Genomic DNA, 26,860 nt, shown 5'->3' with positions numbered 1-26,860 from the left:
ATACAAATACCTTTGAGGGAGGGCAACTAAAGTTCACTGTTGACCCTTCCTACACCAAACAAAACTTTCCTTGACTCTCTGGAGCCATGTCCATGAGAAGAAGGCATCAGCCAAGTCCATCACATAGTGCATTGCTCTAATGCCATGCAGGGTGATCCATGCTCTTGGCTGCAACCAGCACCTGGGAATGTAGCAGGGGAGTCACCTTGTGCAGTTCTCTGCAAACCACAGTCAGGGCTTGTGTGCAGCAGTCATTCTTCTCCTCTCTAGCCGTAAACACAGTCTGAACAATCTCCATAAAATGCATTCTGGCACAGGAGAAAGTTGTTTGCTGCACAGAGGCAGCTAACCTCTACACAACTAGGCTCAGACATCTGCCCAGCAAACTGTAGTCTACAAGTTCAACATGCAGCCTCCAGTTCTCCTAACCCAACAAGGTTTCGGCCAGTCTCTGAGTCAGACTCCTCCTCTCTTGGAGAATTTCAAAGTCCTGATGGCTCCCAGGTCCAGGGAGAGTGTCTTTTTGTTAACCCTTAGGGCCCTGCTTTCTTGACTTTTTACCAGTTCCCTTTGTGGCAGAGCAGCAACCAGACCTCTTTCAAGGGAGTGCACTAGAAGGGGCTATCAGCCCCTCCTGTGAGCCAACTGCTCTGCCTAGGGTCTCCCAGGGGCCCAGCCAGAGCGTCCCCAGCAAATCCCGGAAGCCGCTGCCCTTTTGCAGTGGTATGGACTCAAGCAGGGGGTTCACTGGATGTAGCCAGCAGCAAAGCACTCGCTGGCTTCTGCCTGCAGCTGCTCACGCCTGCAAGCCCTGCCCCTCAGCACTCCCGCAGCATGCGCCGCACTGTCAGCTCCAGCACCTCGGCATTCTCCAGCTTAGCCTGCACCGGCGGGGGTGCGAGGTGGGGGAGGGAGGTGAGGCCAGGCAATGTCCTGACCCCCGTCCACCCGCTCAGCAACCCCTGGGCCCGCCAGCCTCACCTCGGTGCCCACCAGCAGCTGCCACAGCTCCTGTAGGCTCTCGTTGATCTGCGCGCACTGCTTCTTCTCCACCAGGGTCTTCTGGGACTTGCGGACCCCCACGCCCTCCAGCGGTCCTTATTCTCTCGGCTTGTAAGGTCGTGTCGGGTTCCAGGGGCAACACCATAACCAGCACCTCCCGAAGCACCGCGGGTGTGCCCAGGGCCTTTAGCTACACCGCCACTGGCAGCAGCCCCTCCTTCTTTGACCTGGCTCTCAGGGGATGAGTCTGCCTAGCAAAACAGTTCTAAATCACCAGGGCGTCTGCAGATTTTAGCTTTGTTCCTCCTCCGCTTTTCTCCTGGGAGTTTAGTTGTTGTTGTTTTTAACGTATTAGAATTTTTTTTTTCTTAGAAACCTTAATCCTTTAATGATTACCAAAAGTGAACGTTCAGCAATTTTAGATTAATATTTATGAACACATTTTAAATGTACTTTTACTCTTAAGATATATCTAGACCTTTTGTGATAAAACTAAGAGCAGGTATCGGTCTAATTAGCATTGGAAGGGTTAACAAGAATAACCCAGGGCAGAGAAAGACTACTGTGTTTACAGTTACTTTTTGTGATCTTAAAGTTCATTGATAAGACCTGTTAGGCCTGCAGCCAGTAACTTAACTGCCAACACCCCCGCCCCCCTTCTCTCAGCCCAGGCCGATTGTTTTTCCTCACAGAGTCGGCCTGGAAAGATAACGGGTGCATAGGGTGATTTCTTTCAGACAGAAAGCCTGGAGATCACCTGAAATCCAATTATAGATGCTTTCAGAATCAGGATGAGGGAGGAAGGGAAAGACCAGGTTATGTCCTCTATGAGGATTCTAATAAATAATTGAAAGCAGCAAGTTAAACAAAACACAGTCACAGGCAGTAAATCTCTCCGCCCTGCGGAGCTGTAAGCCCTTTGTGTCTACCAAAGAGAGATAAGAAAACCATAAATAACAAGTTATTTGAAATTTACTACTTTGTTAATTTGCTAAGCAAACAGTTTACTTGAAAAGACTTCTCTCTTGCTCTTTTATAAGCAATCTCAGAACTAAGCAATCTTGGAATCTATCCAGCCTTTGTTAAACTTCTTTGGGTTGCAAACTTATACATTTAAATTAATCCTAGATTTTTAAAATTTAACCTGATACAGCAAAATTATACCTCAGAGTAAAGCAATTAAAAGTTCTCTACTGTCTTTCCCTTAATGCAGGGTTTTTCCTCATGTGTATAGCCAGACAGCACAAAGTAGCTTTTGCTTTACACAGACCAGTTCCAGTCCCCCTTCTCTGTAGTAAATTGGCTAGTCCTACACAAACAAACTTTGTCCCGACCCCGTGATGATCGGTAACAAGAGACAGACAAGGAAGGGGTTGACCTGTTTTTATAGATACTCATTCAGATGCCTGCCTGACTGAAGTTGTGGAGCCACACAAAGGAGAGGAGAGGCAAGGCCCCCTCCCTCCACACTCACACACTTTCACCAGACATTCATTCAGAGTTTAAACAATCCATCTAATTCCTAACAATTTCCCAATTACTGAGGGAGCTCTATAGCCTCCCCTAATCTCTTTGAAATGATCAATCATAATACTTAAAGGAGTAGTTTGAGTCTGTCCCATAATGTCCGTCCAGTGAGTCCACAAAATTAGACCGAAAAACACAGAAAACAGACAACAGAGACACCTAAGAACAGCCTTCTGACTCCGAGGAAGCAAAACTGAAAACTGGACGATAGCCGTGTGCCAACCAGCGGGAGCGACCCGCCTCATCCCAGAGGTTCAAGGGGAACCCACTCCCATCGTGAGGGGTTTTCACGCCGCCCCCCAGACGGAGGATTGGAGTGTCCTCCTACTCCTCCCACCCGAGGTCACCCGTGTGTCCACCAAGACCGTTTTGGGCACTTCAGACTTCAGAAACGAGCTCGCACAGAACAGAACAGACAACACACAGACACAGTGGTCAGTCAGACTATCCGGATCGGGGTCCCTTGTGGGTCTTGGGGGTCCCGGCGAGCCCCCAAATGTTATGCCCAGATGCAAAAGCAGAGAGTCTTTTATTCAAGCCCTGGCTTGGTCCTCCTCTGCCTCCATTACTGGATACGAGAGAAAGCCCCGAGTCCCAAGAGAACAAAGGTTATATAGGGCTAGTCATTTGGGTGGGTTTAGGTAAGTGACGTGAGTTACAGAGATTGGTCACTCTGGCCAAGGTTTTTCAGCAGGGTTTTACAGCACAAAGGTCAGGAAGTGACCAACACATTCTGAGGTTTGAGCCGTCCCCCACTATAGCCTTATTAGGATCTTCGCTGCATTCCTGGAGCTTCATTGGTCCACTCAGGTGGTGGCTGGGGGAGTTAGGATATTACTGGCATTCCTGTGGTCACTCTCAGAAAGGGGCGGGGGTTTAGGCTGGGGGCCCAGCCCTACAAGATAAAGTGGAGGAGAGTTCATTTCTGCTTTGTCATTTCACTAGCAAAGGACGTTTTCCCCTGTGTTCCCCATTCAGATCCTTCAGCAGCTTGATTGCAGACTCTGGTATAAGTCCAAGGAAAACTTATATAGAGACTTGAGTCCCAAGGAGCCACTGAGGCCTACAGAAAATCTACTTCCAAAGAGGAGCTTTCTCACTGTCTAACACACTCATAGTGTGAGGATAGGCTTTTCAACTCAGTAGCAAATAAAAATAAATAAATAAATAAATAAATAAATAAATAAATAAATAAATAAATAAAAATAAGTATTTGGAAATTTTTATTCCAATCTCAAAATAAAGGGAAAACAGGTTTTTGTGGCCTGAGAATTTGTGATACAAGGTGGGGTAAAGAGTTATTCCCTTTGTCCCATGTAGATGTTGGGGAGTCAGCTATATGGTCCAGATAAAATGAGCCAGGTTAGCATGGCTCACCTGTCCACCCACACTTGCTATGCCCCAGTATCTCTACCCTCATACATAAACTCAAGCCCATCTCCAATTCTGATAGGTAATTCCAGATCTCTTCCCTACAGTATCCTCTGTCTGCTGTCTTTACCGACAGAGATTCCCAACTCTCTCATGCCCTCAGATCACTAAAAAAGCATATAAAAGGGGGAAATAATCTGCAACAGCTGAGCACATATTAGAGTGAAAGGCCCACAAGCCTTGCCTAGAAAACATTGAGAACACACAGGGAATGCCAGTGCCAAATGCTGAGACTGTACATTTCCTCTGCTGCCAAGGTCATTGTGGTTCAAGGGTTGTGCACAGGTCCCAGAAGAGGCACTGATAGCGAATCCAGATTTTGGTCTTGTCCACTTTTCAATATCCTTTTGTAAGGAATAAACAGGAAAACTCTACCATTATCACTTTTCTAAAAAAGGCAATGGTCACTAGTGAAAATAAATGAACAACAACAAAAATAAATAGCAAAGTGTTCACTTTTGATTATTGCTTTTTGGTTGGGGAGGAAGAATTCTCAAGGTACAGTGATTGAGAGCTAGTGGGAATGTAGGAAGGCACACGCAGGGGCCCCTGGGGGCAGGCACACTCCACTAAGGCTGCACCTCGCCTTGCCAGGTTTTTGCCTTTGATCTGTGGCATTGGTGACAGCACACTCCTAGCAAGCCTGGTACCCAGAGGGGCATAGGTTAAGTTCTTTGCCCAGAATGTTAGAAGTTGCAGTCACATTTTCAGATGTCACCCAGAACCTGCTGGTGAAGGCAGCACCTGTGTGGGGTGTCCTCATAGAGGGACAGTGCCGTGCTGCTCTGCGCCCCTTGGGCCGCCTGCCTCCTGGCCAGCAGCTTTGCTGAAGCTGAGGCACTCATCCTGGAGCTGCCCCTCAGGTGGCCCGCAGTGGGCCTCGTGCCGCTGCTAGGTCTCCACCCTCACCTGGGTCACCTCCTCTCTTCCATATTCAGCCTTCATCCATCCCTCTCTCCTGCAGTGCTTGCGCTCCAGGCCCGAAAGAAAAGGACCAAGTCCAAGAAGGACAAAGCCCAAAGGAAGTGAGTCTTGAACCCCCACATCCCATTCTCTGGATTTCCTCCCGCACCTCCTCTCTGTGCCACATCTTGAATGGGCACCCTGAGGTCCAGCCACATGGCCTCCGGGCAGCCTTGTAGAGTCAGTCTCCATGAAGCTGTGGATCTGTGGCCAGAGGCCCGGCCTGAGTCTCAGCAACCCCATGCCTGCTGGAAAGGGCTGTTGGAGGAGGACTGGAGCCCATTGGTCATTAGCTCCCCAACTCCAGAGGAGGCACCAAAGGCTCATATCCAGCCCCCTTGGCCCGCTTTCCTCTCCCCTGATCCACCACCCTCCGCCAAGTGGTTGTGACATTACAGAGTCCAAGCCTAATCTGCATATTCCTCTCTTTTATTTATTTATTTATTTTTTTTTATTTTATTGCTTAAAGTATTACAAAGGGTATTACATATGTGTCCATTCCCCCCCCCCGCCCTAGACAGTCCCCTAGCCTCCCCTATCCCCCAGTGTCTTATGTCCATTGGTTATGCTTATATGCATGCATACAAGTCCTTTGGTTGATCTCTTACCCCCCTACCTCCTGCCCCCCAACCCTCCCCGGCCTTCCTGCTGCAGTTTGACAATCTGTTTGAGGCAGCTCTGCCTCTGTATCTATTATTGTTCAAAAGTTTATAATGGTCTCTATTATCCATGAATGAGTGAGATCATGTGGTATTTTTCGTTCATTGACTGGCTTATTTCACTTAGCATAATGCTCTCCAGTTCCATCCATGCCGTTGCAAATGGTAAGAGTTCCTTCCTTTTTAGAGCAGCATAGTATTCCATCGTGTAGATGTACCACAGTTTTCTAATCCATTCATCTACTGATGGGCACTTAGGCTGTTTCCAGATCTTAGCTATGGTGAATTGTGCTGCTATGAACATAGAGGTGCACATATCCTTTCTGATTGGTGTTTCTGTTTTCTTGGGATATATTCCTAGAAGTGGGATCACTGGGTCAAATGGGAGTTCCATTTTCAGTTTTTTGAGGAAACTCCATACTGTCTTCCATAGTGGCTGCACCAGTCTGCATTCCCACCAGCAGTGCACAAGTGTTCCTTTTTCTCCACATCCTCTCCAGCACTTGTCGTTTGTTGATTTGTTGATGATAGCCAGTCTGACAGGTGTGAGATGGTACCTCACTGTTGTTTTTATTTGCATCTCTCGGATGATTAGTGACTTTGAGCATGTTTTCATATGTCTCTTTGCTTTCTGAATGTCCTCTTTTGAAAGGTGTCTATTTAGGTCCTTTGCCCATTTTTTGATTGGATTGTTTATCCTCTCTTATTATATAGAATATTTTTAAAATTTTCTCCTTGAACCTGTCTGAGTCCCTATATTTAATGTGGGATTTCCTTTAGACAGCATACAGTTGGGTCTCACTATTTGTTATCCAGTCCGACTGTCTTATAATTAGAGCATTAAGAAAATCTACATCTAACATGATTATTGATATGGTGTGTTTAAATTCATCATCTTGCTACTTTTTTCTATCTGTCCTATCTGCCTTTTTTCCCTTCTTCTGTTTTTTTTTCTTTGTTATGGTGAATTTTTAAATTTCTCTTTATTTCAACTATTGCTTTATGAACTATACCTCATTTTATTTTCTTAGTGGTTGCTCCACAGTTTACAATATTCACCTTAAACTTATCATAATCCTCCTTCAGTGAATATTATATCATGTCACAAATACTGTAAGATCTCTATAACATTATACTATTACTTGTTTCCTCCCATGTTTTGCATTACAGTTGTTAAACACTGAACATTTACATAAAACATAAACTCAACTCTATATTGTTTTATTTTGCTTTTAAGAGTTAATCTTTTCAATAAATTTTAAATGATAAAAATTATCTTTTCTTTATCCACCTATGTACTATTTTGGCCACTTGTTCCTTTGTGTAGGTGCCAGTTGTCACCCATTTTCATTTTCTGCACAATGAGCCATGTCTGGATCAGTCCTGAGCAAAAGCCTTGCAGGAGTCAAGGTATATACTGCAACTGGGAGGAACCATGGTCTTCCCTGAGTCAGAAAAACAGGAACCAGGAGGATGTACATTCATAATATAATTCATCTTTATTATTTCACTCAGCAGAGTATATTTACACACACGTTTTCCAGATTTGTCATAGTAAGGGTTACTCAGGGTACAAAAGTATTAGTGGTCACAGCCCAGGTTCTTATAAATGGCCCAATCTTGTAGGTAAGCTGATACTTACAAAAAACAAAGGAAAGTGACATAGATCTGATTCATCTATAGAGTGGCTAATATTGAAAATATCTGGCACTACATCTACTGGGAGAAGATTCTTTAGTTCTCATCTCATACAGTGCCCCATCAGGAAGCTCTCAAATTTGTCTGCTCAACCATGAGTGGAACTTCATCACCATCTAGGAACTGAGAAGCAACCTGAATTGCAGAGGCTGTGTGAGAATGAATCTGGACCATGGGCAGTGCACCCACCTCATAGGACCTGCCCCAGAACATGAGACACCATAAGCCCCTAATGTGTTTAGACCACTATTATGTGAGCTTTCTGAATTTTAACCTCATTTTTATCTTGAGATAAAAAGAAAGAGAAAAGTGTAAGGGAGTTTTCAATGACCATTTCTAGAGGAAAACTAGAAATATACTCAGAATTTAAAAAATTTGCCAGGTTGTTTATCTTGGCAATTTTACTGTGCTTCTGAATTTTGTTCTAGTCTATTCCACTGTGATGATTTAACAATACAGTCATTTAAATCCTTACAGAGTCATGTTATTTCCTCAGAGAAAACAAAGAGTTGGTGCCTGGGTCACTTTGCATTCAGACTTGAAATGGAGAGGGCACCAGAGAACAGCTATCATGTTAGGAAATGACAGATCAGGAGACAGCGGGCCTATTAGGCAGTGGTGCTGCCCACAGGAGTCCAGCCTCTCCTCTCTGCCATGCCCAGGACTTGGCTGGATGTTGCCTCACTTTCATGTACATGGATGCCCTGAATCTTTGTAATTATACGTATTATGGCCCAGGTGTCTGTCTTGTCTCCAATTTACCTGCACAGATAAGGTTATTCTTGTGACTTGATTCTGACCGTTTTTCCCTGCATTATTTCTTCTTGCTCCTTTATAGGGTAATACTATCTGCCCCTACATGACAATTTATTTAACTACAAAAAGTTGAAGCATCACAAGGTAAGAGGCCTTGACTTCTCAAGCCCTCAAAGTTATAAACCCACTTCCCACCCACCAGTCCCCCCGTCCCCCCAACTCGAGCATGTCTCTTACTTGAAAAGATCACAGGCATTTCTTCCACCTAAAATATCCAATCTTTTGCTATATTTATATATTTTATATAACGTGGCCTTTCCAGTGCATCTTTCCTTATTTTGCCAATATTCTCCCATGCACAGGAATATCCATGCCCATTATGGCTATGTATCAGATCATTGGCCATTTTAAAAAGGTCTGTTACCTGGTCTTCCCTGGGTTGGCCAGTTTCTTTGTTATTAAAAGCACAAACTCGCCCCCCACAGTTTTTAATGATCTCCTTAAGAAATGCATTATCTGTGTTTTCACAGAAATCTTTAATGTCCCCGGTCCCCAGGTCTTCCTTCCAGGTAAAAAGCACAATCATGTGTTCTATAACATCCTTTCCAAAGATAGCCTTTAGTGTCACCACTGCCTCTTTGTCCTCATGAGTAAACCGTCCCAGCTGGAGCACCAGGACCAGAACCGTGTTCCCTTCACTGCCGGACACATAGGGTCTGAGCATCTCTAGCTGGGATGATGGGTCACTGGACAGCAGACAGAGCGCAGGTGTGTCCACAACCACAACATCCTGTGCAGCCCCTGTCTTCTTGCTTTCTTGGCACATGGTGGTGACCGGCTGGGCTCGGAGTTGAGAGAGGAACTCTGACCGCCCGAGGATGGTGTTCCCAGTGGCACTCTTCCCAGTCCCACTCCTCCCCACAAGGACAATGTTCAGGGTCTCTGTCAGAGGAAAGCAGGAAAGAGTTAGGACCCTGGGCTGATCTGAGTATGCCTTTTAAAGCCACACGTTGTAGCCAATGACATTCAGGGAACATCAGGGCAGCTCCAGCCCCAAGCATGGGAATGGCTCTCTCCTGACTCTCAGTGAACTCAGAAGCAGGACTTGGACCATAGTCTCACCTGGTACCACCCATAGACATGCCACCATTCCTGTCTCTGAATTTGCCCCTTTTTCTAGTACCTTCTCTGATGCCCTGGCAGTGCTTTATTACTCTTCACCTACTCACCTGGGTCCAGTCTACTCATTTCATCTCTGTCTTCTGTTCCTGCAGTGACTATGTCTTCCCACTGCAGACTAATGCTAACCGTAGCAAAGTCTCCTGGATGTATTTGCAAAATTATTCCATAGAATTACTTTTCATGAAAAAGCAAGTATACATATCATCTGTGGATTACCAGATGAAGCACACTAGAAGTCACTTCTCATTAAAACTATTTTTAACTTAATTGTGTCTTTCATTAATACCAAAAGTTTATAATAATGAGTGTGCACTAACACTGTTCTGTGTAGTGTCTATGATGGGGAGTGAATTTCCCTACAGGTAGAATTATAGGAATAATGTGATGTTTATCACTGTGAGGTTCTTTAGAACTTTGCACTTGTACTGTGATCTCTCTCTTCCATTCAGGTCGTTCCACACTTTTCTTCAATCATGAACTTTTTCCAAAGTTACTAATATCCACCTCAAAGCAAGGAGGAATAAAAGCCCACTTCTATGCTCTTCTTTCCAGGGGAAATTAATGAATTGCTTCTTCCAAAGCCACAATATCATCATCATGCTTACAGGATGAATAAAGTCTCCCAACACTCCCATATCTGTCATGTATTTCAAACCCACTTCCATATCCATAGGGGTGTGTGGTTCCCATGGAACTCTGTAAGCTCCCCATTCCACTTTATCTAGAGGTGTGACTCCTCCATATCCATCAAGATCACTCCTTTTGTTTCCTCACATGTGGTATGCTTAGTTCTACCTCTTTGCTTCTAATTACTAATGTACTCTCTGGAATGTCTTCCAGCATTTTTCTCAGCCATCCAAACTCAACTCCTCTATGTGGAGAAAGCCCAAATTGGGCTTTTTTCACAATTGGGCTTTTTTCACACAGCCTCTACGGACATTCTCACATGTCTGTACTTCTTTAGGAGGCTCCCCAGCACCTGCCTTCTACAGGAACAAGAAAGGGCTCAATAAACAGATATGTTCCTTTGGGTATGATGTTCTTCCCAGACCCAAAAGAGAATGGGATGAGTCATGCTGGGCTAGAAAGATCTCAACTCAGGTCAATGTACAGCACTAAGTGTATGGGGATTTCTGCTTTAGTAATAGATAGGGTTGTGTGGCTAGGCTAATAAATCCCATCTAGAGCCATGTGGTGCCCACCTATCATAAGCATTCAGGCTCCCAGTTCTTGTCCTATCAAAATGACCTCTCCTCTTCAATATAGAGAAAAATAAAGAGGCAAGAGAGTGAATAAAGAAGTCAAGAAAGGGAGAGAGAGAAAAAGAGAAAGAGTTGAGCTAAGAAAAAGAAAGAGAAAGTAAACCAATGGTCCAGAGCTATCTCATCACCACTGCTAAGTGGTAAGACCTGGGCAACAGATACACTGTGTGGAAAATAAGAGGTTGGAAAATGTCAACTCCTTCATTTAAGGCCCTTGAAAACCAGTTGTAGACATGGGGTAAGGCTCATGAAAGAATTAAAGACCAGGTCAGCACAGTGTTCAAGGAAAGGTACATAAGTTTAGTAAAATTGGAGAAAGAAGAAAGAGAAGAGTTAGTCAATAGAGTAGACCTGTTCTTTTTATCTTCTCTATGCCCTTCAGAAAATTAAAAAGTTCCTGCATAGCCTATATCTACTTTTTAAAAGCATATATAAAATGTTTTCTGAACACTGCTTACCTTCCTTGCTGAAGCTGCAAGGCTTGTCTCCATTCTGCTGCACCATCTCCACAATTTTTTGCAGGAGTTCATCTACCTGGAATTGCTCCTCTTTTTCTGTTACTCTGTAGTTGAAGATGCTGTATCGATACTCACATTTTGTGATGAGCTCATTCAGGTGTTCATTGCTGGTTAAAAACATGTCTACTTTCTTATCCCCTAGATCTTCCTTCCTGGTTAGGAGCACGATCATGTACTTAGTGTATTTGTCTTCAAAAATTTTTTGGATGGTTCTCAGCACTGCCACATCTTTCTCAGTGAAGGAGCCCAGTGGAGTCACCAGCAAGAAGGCATGTGGGCCACAAGGGGTATGTTCCCGGAGGTCTGATTTAAAGTCCTTTGAGGATAAGTCTGGACTATCAATGATCAAAATTTTCCTTCCTCTCCAGATTCTGCTCTCTGACTTAGGCTTCTGGGTTACTGAGTTGTCACTGAATTTGGTCTCAAAGGCTCGCTTCCCCAGAAGGCTGTTCCCAGCTGTACTTTTTCCAACACCTTGTTTCCCCACAAGCAGGACCTTTAGTTCTGATATACAAGGGTTCTGATCAGATCCTGTGGCCTGAAGCTGCTGTTCCTCTGGGCCTGTGAAATGAAAGGACAAATTCCAAGTCATTTCTTGCAGTTGTACACAGAGATGAGGACAGGTTTGATAGTTTCCCTTCCTTTTCAGTTTTTATAGAGAATGGCATCAGTGCTCCTACCCAATAGAACTCTAGTCCTGGTAAGAAGCTCCTCATCAAAGTGAAAGCCATGAGAGGGGCCATGAAGAAATTAAGAGATATGTCAAGGGCTTGAGATTGTCCGCAAACATGAAAATGTCAAACTTGGCTTCACTAGTCTTGGTCTTTAGTGTTCTCTCATTTTGCTACCAAAGCTAAGTAGTGTGGCATGAAGTCTATGGCTTAAGGCAGGACCAGGGATAATTTGAGTTTAAAATGGCTCTGAGTAATATATTCATAAAATAGTATACTATTCAGCAATTAAAAAACAAAAGAGTTAACTACTGATAGCAACATTGCTGGATCTCCAAAAAATGCTAAGTGAAAGAAGCCAGATGCAAAACCACATGTAATATGAGTACATTATATGAAGTTCAAGAACAGACAGGATTAACCAGTACTGGTAAAAGTCTAGAGAGTGGTTTTTTTAGGGGAGGGGCAGTGAGAACTTATAAAGAGATGGAAATGCACTGTATCTTTATCTAGATGGTGGTCGCATATATGTAGGTGTGTAAAAGTCATTGAGTTGTATAATTAAAATTTGTGCATTTTACATTATGTAAATTATACCTGCAATAAATTGGTTTAAAAACCTGTGCGGCAAAACTCTCTCTCCATACATGCCCTGTTCCCACCACTTCTCCTGTGATCCAAGATCAACACCAGACCTACATGCCGAGCAAAAGGCAGAATCAACAACTCCAGGGATATTCACTGAGTCTCCATCATCCAGGACACCATCCACGTGGACTGTCACTCCAAGTCTGTATGGAAAGCCTGGGAGGGGAGTGAACTTGGCATTTAAAGAAAGCAGCTGAAATGCAGTGACTCTAGGTCTTTGTTATGCCGCCTTTGGAAAGTTACTACTTTACCCAAAATCACCTCTCATGAGCCCACATCCTATAAAAAGTCCTGTCAAACACCTCATTATGAGATGCCCCTAAGTTCCCTATGCTATTCCCTCATGGCCATAGTCAATAAACCTAGTTTTATCCAGAACAGGTATGTCCCGGGAGGTCTTGGCTCAAGGGCATTGACAGAATTTTACATCCCTACTTCTGACTGATGTTACATACCTGTGGCTAAGTTCATTCATCTGTAAAATGAGGATAAGGGTAATAACATCTTCCTTACAAGATTGTTATGATGGGGGGAAAAACCAAGATGGCGGCATAGGTAAACACCGGAGTTTGCTGCCTCAAACAACCACTTCAAAAATACAACTAAAAGATGGAACAGACATCATCCAGAACCACAGGAATGCTGGCTGAGTGGAAATTCTACAACTAGAAGGAAAGAGAAAAGCATACCGAGACTCAGAGGAAGCGCAGTGCGGAAGTAAAACACTAAGGTACAGAGGCGCACACAGCGCAGGCTTGTGGCTGAGGGTGTGGTGTCGTTTTCAATCGGGAGGGAGTCTCAGTCTCTGAGCTCCAGTTCCGGGCGAGTCTCTGGGGACCCAGACTCATACGGGAGAAGCGGGACTGTCTGGCATCTGTTGGAACTCGAGGGCAGCTTTCTCTCAGAGGGGCTTGCAGCAATTACTGGGACATTGAGGAGCGGAGCCTCTGAGGGCAGGACTGAGAGCAGCCATAACTGCTAGCCCCACCCTGTTGATCCCATGGGACCCGCCCCACCCAAGCCCTGCATGAGGCTTTTGCTGGATAGCCTCAGGCAGAGGCTAGATTAGCACCTCCCTAGAGATCCAGGAGCCAGTGTACCCAGAGGTCAGAGTGGGACCATCCAGTTTTCAGCTCCGTGGAACCATAAAGGACACACTCAGGGGGCAGACTCAGTGAGCACCAAAGCCCCATTGAAGCAAGTCTTGCCCCGGAGGGGTGTCTCCAGCACAGAAGTTCTCCCACTGCAGACACAGTTGATTCTCACAGCCAATTGGCCTGGAGGTCAATTCCTCTCAGTGATACCTACAACAATCAAGGCTTAACTACAACAAGACTGTACACAAAGATCACAAGGGGGTGCACCAAGAGTGTCCTCCTCAGGTAATTGGGGCGGCTGAACCACTGGGCCCTAGAGGACACTTAGCACAGAAAACCACTTTATCAACACAGGGAAGCATAAAAAATGTGGAGACAAAGAAAAAGGACACAAATGACAGACATGGAGGAAAGCAAACTACTAGATATAGAGTTTAAAACCACACTTTTAAGGTTTTTCAAGAATTTTCTAGAAACTGCAGATAAACTTAATGAGACCTACAAGAAATCTAATGAGACCCTCGAGGTTATGATAAAGGACCAACTAGAAATTAAGCGTACACTGACTGAAATAAAGAATATTATACAGACTCCCAACAGCAGACTAGAGGATCGCAAGAATCAAGTCAACGATTTGAAATACGAAGAAGCAAAACACACCCAACCGGAAAAGCAAAATGAAAAAAGAATCCAAAAATATGAAGATAGTGTAAGAAGCCTCTCTGGGACAGCTTCAAGCATACCAACACCTGAATTATAGTGGTGCCAGAAGAAGAGAGAGAGCAAGATATTGAAAACCTATTTGAAGAAATAATGACAGAAAACTTCCCCTACCTGGTTAAAGAAATAGACTTACAAGTCCAGGAAGCACAGAGAACCCCAAACAAAAGTAATCCAAAGAGGACCACACCAAGACACATCATAATTAAAATGCCAAGAACAAAAGACAAAGAGAGAATCTTAAAAGCATCAAGAGAAAGAAAGTCAGTTACCTACAAGGGAGTACCCATATGACTGTCAGCTGACTTCTCAACAGAAACTTTGCAGGCCAGAAGGGAGTGGCAAGAAATATTCAAAGTGATGAATGCCAAGAACCCACAACCAAGATTACTTTATCCAGCAAAGCTATCATTCAGTATTGAAGGTCAGAAAAAGAGCTTCACAGATAAGAAAAAGCTAAAGGAGTTCATCACCACGAAACCAGTATTATATGAAATGCTGAAAGGTATCCTTTAAGAAGAGGAAGAAGAAAAAGGTAAAGATACAAATTATGAACAACAAATACACATCTATCAACAAGTGAATCTGAAAATCAAGTGAATAATCTGATGAACAGAATGAACTGGTGATTATAATAGAATCAGGGGCATAGAAAGGGAGTGGACTGACTATTCTTGGGGGGGGGGATGGGGTGAAGGGGATGCGGGAAGAGACTGGACAAAAATCGTGCACCTATGGATGAGGACAGTGGGTGTAGAGTGAGGGAGGAGGGTGGGGTGGGAACTGGGTGGAGGGGAGTTATGGGGGGAAAAAAGAGGAACAAATGTAATAATCTTAACAATAAAGATTTAATTAATAAAAAAAGATTGTTATGAGGATTATATATTATAAAGTGCAATGATTGAATGACTAATATACTTATATTACATGTAATTTTCCAGCACATGTCAACTGCAATTATCATTATTAAAATTTTTCTTTTCTTTCTTTCTTTTTTGTGTGTGTCTGGTTTTTTTTGTTGTTGTTGTGAATACTCAGTTCTTGCATAAAGCTGTCCTAGAAATAACTGGATAGTCCATCTATAAGATATGGTTGAATTAGTTGTGTATGTCCATCCTACATACCAAATTGCATCTGCTACACAAAACAAGAAAACTCTACACATACTGACATGTACAGAGTATAGGATACATCATTAATGTGAATCATTACATGGATAATGAGCTCTATCACTGAATTATGCAAGTTAATGCTATCTGTGAGAGAGGGATTTCTGCTTTCCCAGGAAGAGTAAAAAACTGGGTGGTGCTGGAGGGAGGGCCAGGAAGGAGAGGCCAAGTTAGTGTGGGAAGCAAGCCCTGCTTCATACCATTTCAGAGAAGATCAGAGCACGCACATCGGGTTCAGGACTTTGCTGATGCTACACCTACTCAAAAGTGTTAAGAGTTCCTTAGCGGCAGGTTGTAGTCACTGATCTGAGCAAGGTTTCCAGGGTGCATTTTTGCTCTGACTTATCCAGATATTTTTTCCCCACTTCACTATGATACACAATGCACTCAAAGGAATATAGTTATGAGCTTAACAGTCTTTTAAAGATCATCTTACCATAGGGATTGTTCCCATTCTGAGTTGGAGCTTTTTTCACACAGTCCTAGAAAATAAAAGGGGAAAATAATGTGCACAGATTAAAAATCTCATCTTTTCACAAAGTAAATAAATGGAGACAAAAGTATACTGTATAATTCAGAGTAATTTGATGACTAGGATATAGTCAAGTCAAGGTCATCATTGTGGCCCTTGCTAACTGTTGTAGACTTGTCCATAATGACAATCTTAACACCCTACTGCTGGTGCTACTTCAACAGGTTTCCAAGATGCAAGATAGGTCTTTCACTCAGTGGAGCCTCATGGATGCCATCTACAAGGAATTGTTCCTGAAGCTCTAGCTTCACTTTTCCACAGTTCCTAACAGTAATTCCTTCCAAAGTCTTCCAGAGTTTCTACTATTTCTAGAGAAAATTCAGAGGCTTCAGGATAACTTCTGTGGTCCCTGGAAGAAAAAACTAGCTTAGTGATGCCTGTGATGTGCAGTTGAGAAACAAGGGATGTGAGGAGATTGGAAACCAGGCTTCCCACATTTCTCCAATGCTCCCTTCCCTCACTGGCACCCCCTAGTGTAGAGATGAAGCTTCTTCTAACATGAATTCAGTAAAGTTTGGAAACTTCCCTATCCAGGTTGGCAATTAAAGATGATGGTACAGGATGGACATGGAATTAAACAAGAAAGCTGAAAACAATGATATGCAATCTTGATGAATCTGCTATCCTTAGAAGCTTCCTATACTTAATTTTAACCTTGTCTTTGTTAAATCTCCATGCCAGCAAAGTTTCCTGCTTTCTCACCTGGCCTTCCCCAAAATCATTGATAGCATCAATCATTTCTCTTTCCACTCTGCTTGTCAGACTTTCTTCACCTTCCACAACCCAGCTCAAACTTTTTCATGTTTTTTAAAATCCAAAGGATTGTTACCATGCAAATGTGTATGATCTAAAATTTAATATTTTTCCATCTACAAACCAAAAAAGTAAGTTGTTTGTTAATCGTATATACAGTACAAGCATACACATACACATAGAATGACTTATCAGTCATTCTGTTCTGCAATCAGCTTAATAACATGTCTGTCTGCACATCTACAAAATAGATGCAATTTTTTCCATATGCAACATTTAACCTAATGCAATCATTCCTTTATTGATAGACCTACAGGCTACTTCTGGTTTTACTATTTCAAAATATTCAGAGATAAATTCCTTTCCATACACATCTATATATACTTGCATTTTTATGTCTAGGTGCTAGAGTCCTAAAATTGGGAATTTGCTCCAGTTCCAGATTATTAAATCTTTAATGTCTCCATAATTTATTTGGACCTCATACACTCTTATAATAACAAAAATAATCATAATAATAGTGGCTTATAATGACTGAGCATTTACCCAGTTTCAAATATTTGAAAATTACTTTATAAGCATTTCATTTAGTCCTCACAATAGTCCCTGAGATATAGTATATCGTTATCACCATTTTACAGAAGATGAAACTAAGATACTGTGGTATACAAAACAGATGAATTCCATCTTCATGGACTTTGTGGAGAGGCAACCATCACAAATACATCAGTATGGATCACTTGACATAATGGTGACCATGTGAGGAGCACCAATAGGGATGAGTGGTTGGGGCAGTTCATTCCAGGACATAATCTGGGAGGACCCTCTGAGGTAGTGAGTGTAAGCTAAGGTGACATATAAATTAAAGAAGACCTGGTAGGAGGTTGGATGGGAGAGGAAAGTGTCAGGAAAGAACATTTCAAGGTTGAAGGTCTGGAGTGGATGTGAATATAACTCAAGGACAAAAAGGAAAGCTGGTGACATCAGTACATAGAGAGCAAGGTAGAAGGTGAGGAACCAGGTCAAGTCATGGATTCTGAACTTGACCTGAAGATCAGTAGGAAGTCACTACAGCATCTATAATAATAAAAGCATAATATGCTAATTAGACTGAACCTCCTTCTGGACGACCTTCCGGATGAAGCTGGGGCTGCAAGGGAAGCCCAGGTCCCGGATGCCAGAGGGAAGCCAGTGCCAGCAGCTGGGGGAATGAAGGCCTACTCTTGCATGAATTTTGTGCATCAGGCCTCTAGTTTTAAATAAAAGATGCAATCTCCAGGTTACATTATATAGACTCGTGCAATAAATGGAGATCAAAGCTGTAAAATGAAGTACCAACTGAGGGAGAGTACAGAGAGTTGAGGACAGGATAGAAACACACCCTACAGATGCCAACTTTTAGAACTCATTAGAAGACTCAGCAACCACCAGAGTGGCCAGAAATGGGTGGTGGTGGGGAGGCAAGAAGAGGATAGTTTTATTGAAGCCAAGGGAGTCTAATGAGTCATTTGTGCTGAAAACTATGAGGGGTAAAGTCAGACAAATATGTGAATGTATCCATCAACTTACTAATGAAGTCCAAAGGATAATATTCAAAGCAACCTATCGTCTGGTTGCTCGTCTGCCTCATCTTTCCAGATTATGGATAAATATTCCCTTAAATAGAGCCTATGAACTTTTCACTTGTCTGTGACCATCTTCATCCCACTTGATCTAACAAAATAGAGATCTTTGGAGGCCTTAAAATAAATTCTCACCTGGAATCCATTGCCTTCATTTCTGAAGTTCACAGGGTAGAGCCCTCTGTTCTTATTCACCAAATGTTTGATCATGCTGAGGAGCTTTCTCACCTGGCTGTCCTTCTCAGCTGCAACTGCCTTATTGTTGAAAGTGCAGTATCGATTTCCATAGCGTTCAACCAACTGTCCAAGCAACGTGTCATGTTGAAGGTAATCTTGCATGGAGTCATCCCCCAAATCATCCATCTGAGTGAAGATGATAATGGTGTACCTCCTGGCTTCCTCTCCAAACACCTCCTCTATGCCCTTTATTGTCTGTCTGTCCTCCTCATCATAGTGGCCAATGGGGATCACCAGAATCAGGACATGAAGGCAGGGGGCAGAGAGCTCCAAGCAGTGTTCAATGTTGCTTTGCTTGTCTTTGGCACAAGCTGCTGAGGAGAAAAGGTCTGGGGTGTCAATGACCATGACCTTCTCTCCAGTCATGGACCCACTCTCACTCTGACACATTTTTGTCACCATATTCTCACTGAATTTGGACTGGAACACATGTTTTCCCAGAATAGTGTTTCCTGTGGCACTTTTTCCTGCACCATGCTTCCCTAAGAGGAGAAGCCTCAATTGACCCGGAGAGCAGCCCTGCTCCACAGCATCCTCTTGACACAAGCTCCTACTGGTCCTGTTGGGACAAAGAGCAACATATCAAGGTTCAACTAACACACAAAGTGAACAGAGGAACAGTGAGAAAGTGCATTCTGTCTCTATTTTAAAGATTTTTAAATTGATTTTTAGAAAGAGAGAGGAAGGGAGAAAGATATATATATATATATATATATATATATATATATATATATATATAGAGAGAGAGAGAGAGAGAGAGAGAGAGAGAGAGAGAGAGAGAGAGAAATACCAATGTGAGAAGGGAAGATCCATCAACTGTTTCCTGCATGACCTCTGTGAGGGTTCCAGTCCACAACCTGGGCATGTGCTCTAACCAGGGATTGAAATGTCAGTCTTTGGGTGCAAGGGACAATGCCCAACCAACTAAGCAATACTGGCCAGAGAAGTGTGTTCTCTATTTGACTCAAGATTTTTCCTGGAGGATTTAGGTTACTAAAGTGCTAGACTCAGACTAGACTGGAACAAGGAATCATGTTTGCCAGGATTTTCTCTGTGTGCTTGTTTGTGAAATAAGCCCATGTTGATAAAATGTCAGCACTGTGGACTGGCTAAAATGACAAGCCCTTTCTCTACATACATTACCCACTTACATGCTGGAAAAGACCTAGATACTCTCTGTGACAGACATAATAATTTCCCCTCCCCAGGTGTCCATGTACTAATCCCAGAATTTGTGACTACATTAACTTTAGTGGTCAAAGGGACATTGCCAATGTGATTGGGATCTTCAGGTGCAGAGAGAATCTTGGAGCATCCATGTGGGCCCAGTATAAGCACATTATAAAAGGTCCTTATAAGAGGGAGGCTGGAAAATAGGAGTGAGGAAAAGAAGATGTTATAAGAGAGGTAGGAGGGATCAGAGAGTGAGAGAAATTTGAAAATGCTACCCTGCTGGCTCTGATGATGGAGCCGGACTCTACAAACTGGAGGCCAGAAACAGGTTCTCCCATAGGGCCCCCCAAAATATCACAGTCCTGCCCAACATCTTGATTTTAGAACTTCCAGCCCCCAGAACTGTAAAATAATAAATGTGTGTGGGCTTTTAGTGAGTAAGATTGTGTCAACCTTCTGTGTTACAGAAGCATCACAAAACTAATACACTCAGTCTCCCAGCCAGCCTTCCAAATAGGGGTGTCCATGTGACCCAAATCTAGTTGGTAACAATTGAGGGAGCATTTGCTTAGACCTTCTGAAAATGCTATGTGTTTCTTTTTATTTTTATTTTAATTGATAGATTGATTTTAGAATGAGGGAGAAAGAGAGAGAGAGAGAGAGAGAGAGAGAGAGAGAGAGAGAGAGAAAGAGAGATTGATTTATTGTTCCACTTATTTATGTATATACTAGAGGCCGGTGCATAAAATTCATGCATGGGGCGGGGTGGGGGATTGTCCCTTAGCCCAGCCTTCACCCTCTCCAATCTGGGATCCCTCTCACAATCCAGGACTGCTGGCTCCCAACCACTAGCCTGCCTGATTGCCCCTATCTGCTTCTGCCTGCCAACCTGATCACCCCCTAACCTCTCCCCTGCCAGACTGATCAACATCTAACTGCTCCCCTGCCAGCGTGGTCACCACTAACTGCCCTTCCCTAAAGGCTTGGGTCCCCCGCAACTGTCCTCCCCTGCAGGCCTGGTCCCTCCCAACTGCCCTATCCTGCTGGCCATCTTGTGGTGGCCATCTTGTGTCCACTGGGAGCGGTCATCTTTGACCACATGGGGGCGGCCATCTTGTGTGTTGGAATGATGGTCAATTTACATATTACTCTTTTATTAGATAGGATTGGTTGCTTCCTGTATGTGCCATGATGGGAGATCAAACTCATGGCCTTGGTGTATGGCGATGATGCTCTAACCAACTGAGCTACCTGGCCAGGGCTGAAAATTTTTGTTTGTTTTTTGTTTGTTTGTTTAATGACAAGGGCAGACTCCAATGGAGGGCTCCTGTTGTCAACATTTCACTCTTCTTTTTGCATGGAATTTAAATGTGATGTCTGGAATTGGGGCTGCCACATGGGACACTAAAGTAACAAATAAGAAAACAAAAAGTCAACATGCACTATTGAAACCAAAAGAGGGAAGAATAAAAGGTAAAAGATAATAGGATACCTAATGATATCAATGAGCTGCCAGATCTTCCAATTCAAGCTCTCGCTGCACCAAGTGTGATTCACAGATTAGCAGTATTGCCACCAACTGGGTTCCCATGAGAAATGCAAAATCTCAGGCCCCACCCCAGACCTGCTGAATCAGAATCTGTAATTTAACAACTTTCGGATGGTTCCCATGAATATGAAAGTTTCAGAAGCACTTTAAGTTAAAAATTAGCATGCCTGAGTCAGAATCTACATAACGGGCCAAGTTTCCCAGCACAGTCTGCCTATCAGATACCAGGCTCCCTGTTGTGTCCATTGGACTCTCTGTCATTAATAAAACCAGTATGACTTAATCAGTATAACTTTAAAATTGGTCTTAGTGTCCTAACCAGTTTGGCTCGGTGGCTGGAGCATTGGCCTGCAGACTGGAGGGTCCCAGGTTCGATTCCGGTCAGGGGCATGTACCTTGGTTGTGGGCACATCCCCAGTGGGGGGTGTGCAGGAGGCAGCTGATTGGTGTTTCTCTCTCATCGATGTTTCTGGCTCTCTGTCTCTCTCCCTTCCTCTCTGTGGAAGGTCAATAAAATATATTTTTTAAAAAAATTGGTCTTAGTTACCTGATCTGGCAGATCCAAACACCTTGCTATTGTTCAAAATTGTCTCGCTATTCTTGGCTTTTCAATCTTCTAGAGGGCTTCTAAAATCAGTTGTAATTTTCTTTAGGAAATGCTGTTGGAATTTTAAATGCCAGTGATTGAATTCATAGCTTACTTCAAAAAGAACTGGCATCTTCATAATTTTGTCATTCTCTTCATTTTTCTTCTTGAACAGTTTTTAATATGTACTAATTTCAACTATGGTTTCTTTTTGGTCTGGAAATTAAGAGAAGCAATTATTAAATTTAAAACTGTATTGAGAGACTATCTTTTTATTTATTTCTAGTGCTATTAGTTTCTGGTCAGAGGACATCTGTATAAAATATTTGTCTCTGGTTGAGATTTACATTTTGGCCCAATAATTTGTAGAAGCTTGTTGTGGGCTTGAAAAGAGTGCATAGCCTCTAACTGTTCATGCTTTTCACAGTCAGGGACCCCACCTTGTTTCTGCCACCTTGGCTCCAGATACCCAGAATGGCCAGCATGCCCTTCCCTGAACCCCTCTCCTCCTGTCCACCTGCAAGATTCCTTCCTGTTTTTCACTACTCCACTTCAAATTCACCTCCACATGAAGGCTTTTTGTATTTTCTAGATTGACCTGATCATGAACTGGTCATTTCTGAACTTAGGCAATAACATTATCCCTGGTTTCTCTGCTTCCAACTTCAACCAAGAGTCTGAAACAAGAGACAGATAATATCACTCACCAGTCCAAAGTCACTCAAGGGCTTCCCACCCACTCAAGGTAGTAGGCAAAGGTTTTATAGTGGTCCAGGACCCCACCCAATTGGAGTGCAGGCTGCCTTCCTCATCCCTCACCCCTCTCCACATTGCTTTGTCACATCAGCCTCCCTGCTGTTCCCCAACATATGACCTTGGGCCTTTGTGCTGGTTGTTCATCTGAGCTGTGACAGTCTTTCCCCGACTTGTGTAAGGCAGGTTCACTTCCAATAGGTCTCTCGCATATCATCCCTGTGGCACAGGAGGCCTTCATCTGTCACCCTATATTTGAGAGTAACCTGCTCCCCACCAGCACTTCCCAGCACCCTGCTCTGTTTTTCAGCCAAGCACCTACTGCTACCACCTTTCACATTGTGTCTTTACTTGCTTATGATGCTCTTTTTTGTCTCCCCACCACTAAAGGGTAAGTTCCAAGAGAATAGATACTTGTTCTGTTTTGTTCACCCAGTATCTACAACATAGAAAAGGTGTTTGATAAATCCTTGCTTATGACCCAGTAGATGGCTTTTGGCTTAAAGAACAAAGGAATGCAGCTAAGAAAAGTGAAGAATGTGAAAAGCCTATTTTTGTGTTGTTACTTGATAGTTCATACCTTTTTAGAGAACAGTGTCTTGTAAAGTATATGGCTGTCCAACCACTATGCTGTATCCCTGAATCTAATACAAAATACTGAATATAAACGGCAATTGAAAGAAAAATAATAATAATATATAAAGAAAGATGGAAGAAAGTTTAAACAGTAAAAAGAAGGACAAATTACCATTTAGACTATTTTTGTTTAGTAAGGGCAAAGATAAAATGTAATCATTTCATTTTATTATTATTGCTGAAAATAATTACATCTAATAGAACAGGGACATGTTAAAAATAATCCATGCAAGCTTTGGCTGGCTACCTGTGTTGGTTAGTGTGCTGTCCCAATAAGTCAAGGTTGCAGGTTTGATTCCCAGTCAGGACACATACAAGAATCAACCAATGGCCCTGGCCGGTGTTTTTCAGTGGTCAAAGTGTCAGCCCAAGCACCAGAAGATTACAGATTTGAGTCCCCATCAAGGGCAAGTATCTGGGTTGCAGGTTTGACCCCTGGCCTCAGTAGGGGTATGCGCAGGAGACAACCAATGCATGTTTTTCTTCTCTCTCTCTCTCTCTTTCTCCCCTCCTCCCCTCCTCTCCCCCTCCTCTATTCCACTCTCTTTAAAATCAATTGAAAAATGTCCTTGGGTGAGGATTAACAAGAAAAAAAAAAGAATCAACCAATGAATACATAAATAAGTGGAACAACTAACCAATGCTTCTTTCTCTCCCTTCCTCTCTCATTTTAAAATCAATTAGATAAAATCATGCCACTGTCAAACACCATAGGTATACCTTAGCCTCTCATCCCTCCCAAATTTTAGTAAGATATAAGATTTGGAGTGTAAAAGCTTCCTGACCCCAAACAAAAAATCACCAAAATAAGGTTTTAGTGAATTCCTTTTTAATGAATTAACCACAAACCTGTGTGTGAGAGTGAGAGAGAGGAAGAGAGAGAGAGAGCAGGTAAGTGGCCTGCTAAAGGGAGAAGCCCCAGTAGAAGGGAGGAATCAGAGGTGATAGGAAAAGCTATGTGTCGACCCTCCTTCAAGAAGCCCCACCAGGAAGGCCAAGCACTGGGGCAGAGGTGAGGAGCCACCCATCAGGGCCATGGACAGAGGCCTGGGCTCTTCTCTTGATCCTGCTGGACCCCTCTTACATGACTCAAGAGGGAAAGCCTCCTCAGCCTGAAAACCAAACCTCAGAGCTGTTACTGCAAGAAGAACAAGAGTCTTTGTAGCCTAAATCAGTTATAATCTCTTCAAAGAGCATGTTCTTGCCCTAACACACAACTATATAAAGAAACCCTTACCCTAACTCCTTAGTCTCCTTTATTTTCATCATAACACTGTTTACATCTGATATTATTTACTGTCTGTTTTTTAATTTTCTCTCTATTGTCCTTAGTAGGGAACTCCATGAGAGCAGAGACCTACCCTTCTTCTGTGTCCCTAGGCCCTTCTATGCGTCCTGTCATATAGTACGGGGTGGAAAAAAGTTGGGTTACAGCTGTTCACATGGAAAATAATACAAACATTAATAAATACTCATCAAGAATAAATGGTGTGGCCCTTGTCCAGTGAGTACAGTGGTTAGAGCAGAGCATTGGCCTGCACACTGAAAGATCAAGGGTTCAATTCAGCCCCTGTCAGGACACATGCAGGAAGGAACCAACTGATGTATCTCTCACTTGATCTTTCTCTCAAAATTAATAGAAAAATATCCTCAGATAAGAATTAACCAAAAAATATATCTCAAAGGTAATTATGTTATTGGGAAATTGGTGATAGAAAATCAATAATAAAACTTTTAAAAAAAGAATAAATTGTGTATTGTGCACACTCATAAGTGTAAACCTACCTTTGCCCCATCCTGTAAATGCTTAATAAATGGTGCTAAATTTGTGAACATGAGTGGGGGTGAGGAAAGGAAGAGAATGAGTTTTTACAAGTGCAGAGGGAGGCTGAAGTTCTGTCACCTTGACTAATAAAAGAGAAGTAAATGTATGCTGTATGTTGTAACCTAAGCCAGGAAGTGGCACTATTTTCCTACATTAATTATAAAACCGACTCTAGTGGGTAGATAAGCAGAGACTTCCAGCAGGTCTGGAGGAGAAAGGAATTTCTTCTCCACGTGAGCACCACTGCTTCAATGGTTCCCAGCATAGTGGACTAAATGATGTTGCTGGACTCTTTCCAGGCCAGGATGCCAGACTGAGTCAGATTTTCTCTTTTCTCTCTCTCTCTCTCTCTCTCTCTCTCTCTCTCTCTCTCTCTCTCTCTCTCTCTCTCCTCTCCATACGTAAGTTGCCCAACCCATGCCATTTTCCCCAGGCATATAGAAAATACTTTTAAGGAGAAAAGGAAACCAAAACTCCATCCTCCCTTACTCTCTGCTGTACAACCCACCTTTCCCTCTGTTCATCTCCCAGGCCCTCTGGAGACCCCACCAGAGCAATGGAGAGAAAAAGACAGAAAGCTTTCCTTCAGAACTCCAGTCTCACGACACAGCCCAAGGGGGACCCGGCTTCAGGCATCCACACAAAACTTCCAGGGAGTCCTCCCATACCAGGTGGTTCACAGCCACTAAAAAGGGGTCAGGAAACTTCCAGAGCTCCTCGTCAGGGGGACTCAGTCCAGCCCACAGGTCAGTCATGGGGAAGAAGTGAAAGCATTCATGGGTGAAAGCCCAGGTGGCTTAAATGTGGGTGACATAAGAAATTTTATTTCTGCAAACATTGACCACCCTCAGTGTTCAGGCACTGGAATCCGAAATATGCAAAGGTTTGAAAATATTAGAAAAGTGAATGTGGGAAATCAGGGTCCAAACTGCCAGCCTCACAGTGGTGGCTGCTGGAGACACAATCCCAAAGTCAGGAGAGCCTCAAGAGTGGACCCCATTCCTTTTCTTTTTCCTCCCCCTCCCACTAGGCCTTCATCCCAGCCTTGGGGGGAGCATCTTATCCCAAGGCCTCCTCTGGGAACCTGGGAGCCTCTGCCCCTTCCCCCAACCTTGGGGCTGGGCATGTCTGTGCTGAATAAGGAGGAACCATCCCAGAGGCCCTGAGATCATGCCTTCCAGGTGGCTCCTGTCCCCTCTCTGGGTTTCCATCCTGGCAGGTGTAGGCACATATGTGCACACACGTACCTTGGTCCTGTCTCCTGGCCTGTCACAGTCCCAGAACCTTCACCTTGGGCCTGATCCATTGCTCCGTGGGTGGAAGCAGCTGCTAGTCCCTCTCAGGCAAACAGAGTCCAAAGGGGGATGTGGGAGGAGGGACCTGAGGAAGGAAAGCAGGGCGGGATCAGCTCTGCAGGATCTGAGTCTTTCAGTGTTTCCCAGGAGGCAGAGGTTTCTAGATATGGGTTTCACAGCCTCAGAAGCACAAATGCAGACACAGGGGAAGTTCAGAATTAGTGCCAGGTCACAGGGTGCACGTCAGAGGCAGGCGGGGTCAGGGAGGGGCAGGCACACGCCTTCCAGTGTGCAGCTGCAGAATGGAAGGCTAGTGGGCAAAGGAGAGAGTCTGGGGCTCCTTACCCAGGCAGAGCTGTAGAGGGTCCCTAGGGAAGGGTCATGGTGCTCAAGGCCCAGCAGGATGTGTGGTTGGCTTCCTGCTGTTGGGGCAGAAATGATGTCATCTTTAGAAGCTTTAAAGAAGACATTGTTCCACCACTAGCTCCAGTCTCTGTCCACCCTGAAGCAGCCTTTTCAGTGTCCTGTAACAAACCCTCGCTTCCTTTTCCAGGAAGATGTCCCTAGAATCCCCAGCCTGAGTAATCCTGGCCTTC

At 43.6% G+C, this 26,860-nt stretch overlaps 1 protein-coding gene and 1 pseudogene across 1 annotated transcript; both read right to left on the bottom strand.

The window, feature by feature from the left end:
• Window positions 1-611: 611 nt before the first annotated feature.
• Window positions 612-5,081, bottom strand: LOC118665825 (annotated as a pseudogene).
• Window positions 5,082-8,301: 3,220 nt separating this feature from the next.
• LOC118665824 (GTPase IMAP family member 8-like) lies at window positions 8,302-26,275 on the bottom strand. The gene is made up of 5 exons (XM_036327083.1): window positions 26,217-26,275; window positions 18,346-19,006; window positions 15,740-15,785; window positions 10,939-11,559; window positions 8,302-8,978 (listed from the first exon to the last, which is right to left on the bottom strand). Exons 1-5 carry the CDS (start codon window positions 26,273-26,275, stop codon window positions 8,302-8,304), a joined length of 2,064 nt encoding a protein of 687 aa, XP_036182976.1.
• Window positions 26,276-26,860: the final 585 nt, after the last annotated feature.

This window comes from Myotis myotis, unplaced genomic scaffold (assembly GCF_014108235.1).
Source record: "Myotis myotis isolate mMyoMyo1 unplaced genomic scaffold, mMyoMyo1.p scaffold_m19_p_11, whole genome shotgun sequence".
NCBI classification, from domain to species: Eukaryota; Metazoa; Chordata; class Mammalia; order Chiroptera; family Vespertilionidae; genus Myotis; species Myotis myotis.
Note: the sequence above shows the minus strand (reverse complement) of the source record. Positions and strands in the feature narration are given on the sequence as shown.

Coding starts and splice junctions, on each gene's coding strand:
- LOC118665824 (XM_036327083.1), bottom strand. CDS start 26,275: ATGGATCAGGCCCAAGGTGAAGGTTCTGGGACTGTGACAGGCCAGGAG. Junction 19,007..26,216: donor GGCCAGGAGACAGGACCAAG/GTACGTGTGTGC, acceptor TTGTCCCAACAG/GACCAGTAGGAGCTTGTGTC. Junction 11,560..15,739: donor GAATGGGAACAATCCCTATG/GTAAGATGATCT, acceptor TTCATTTCACAG/GCCCAGAGGAACAGCAGCTT.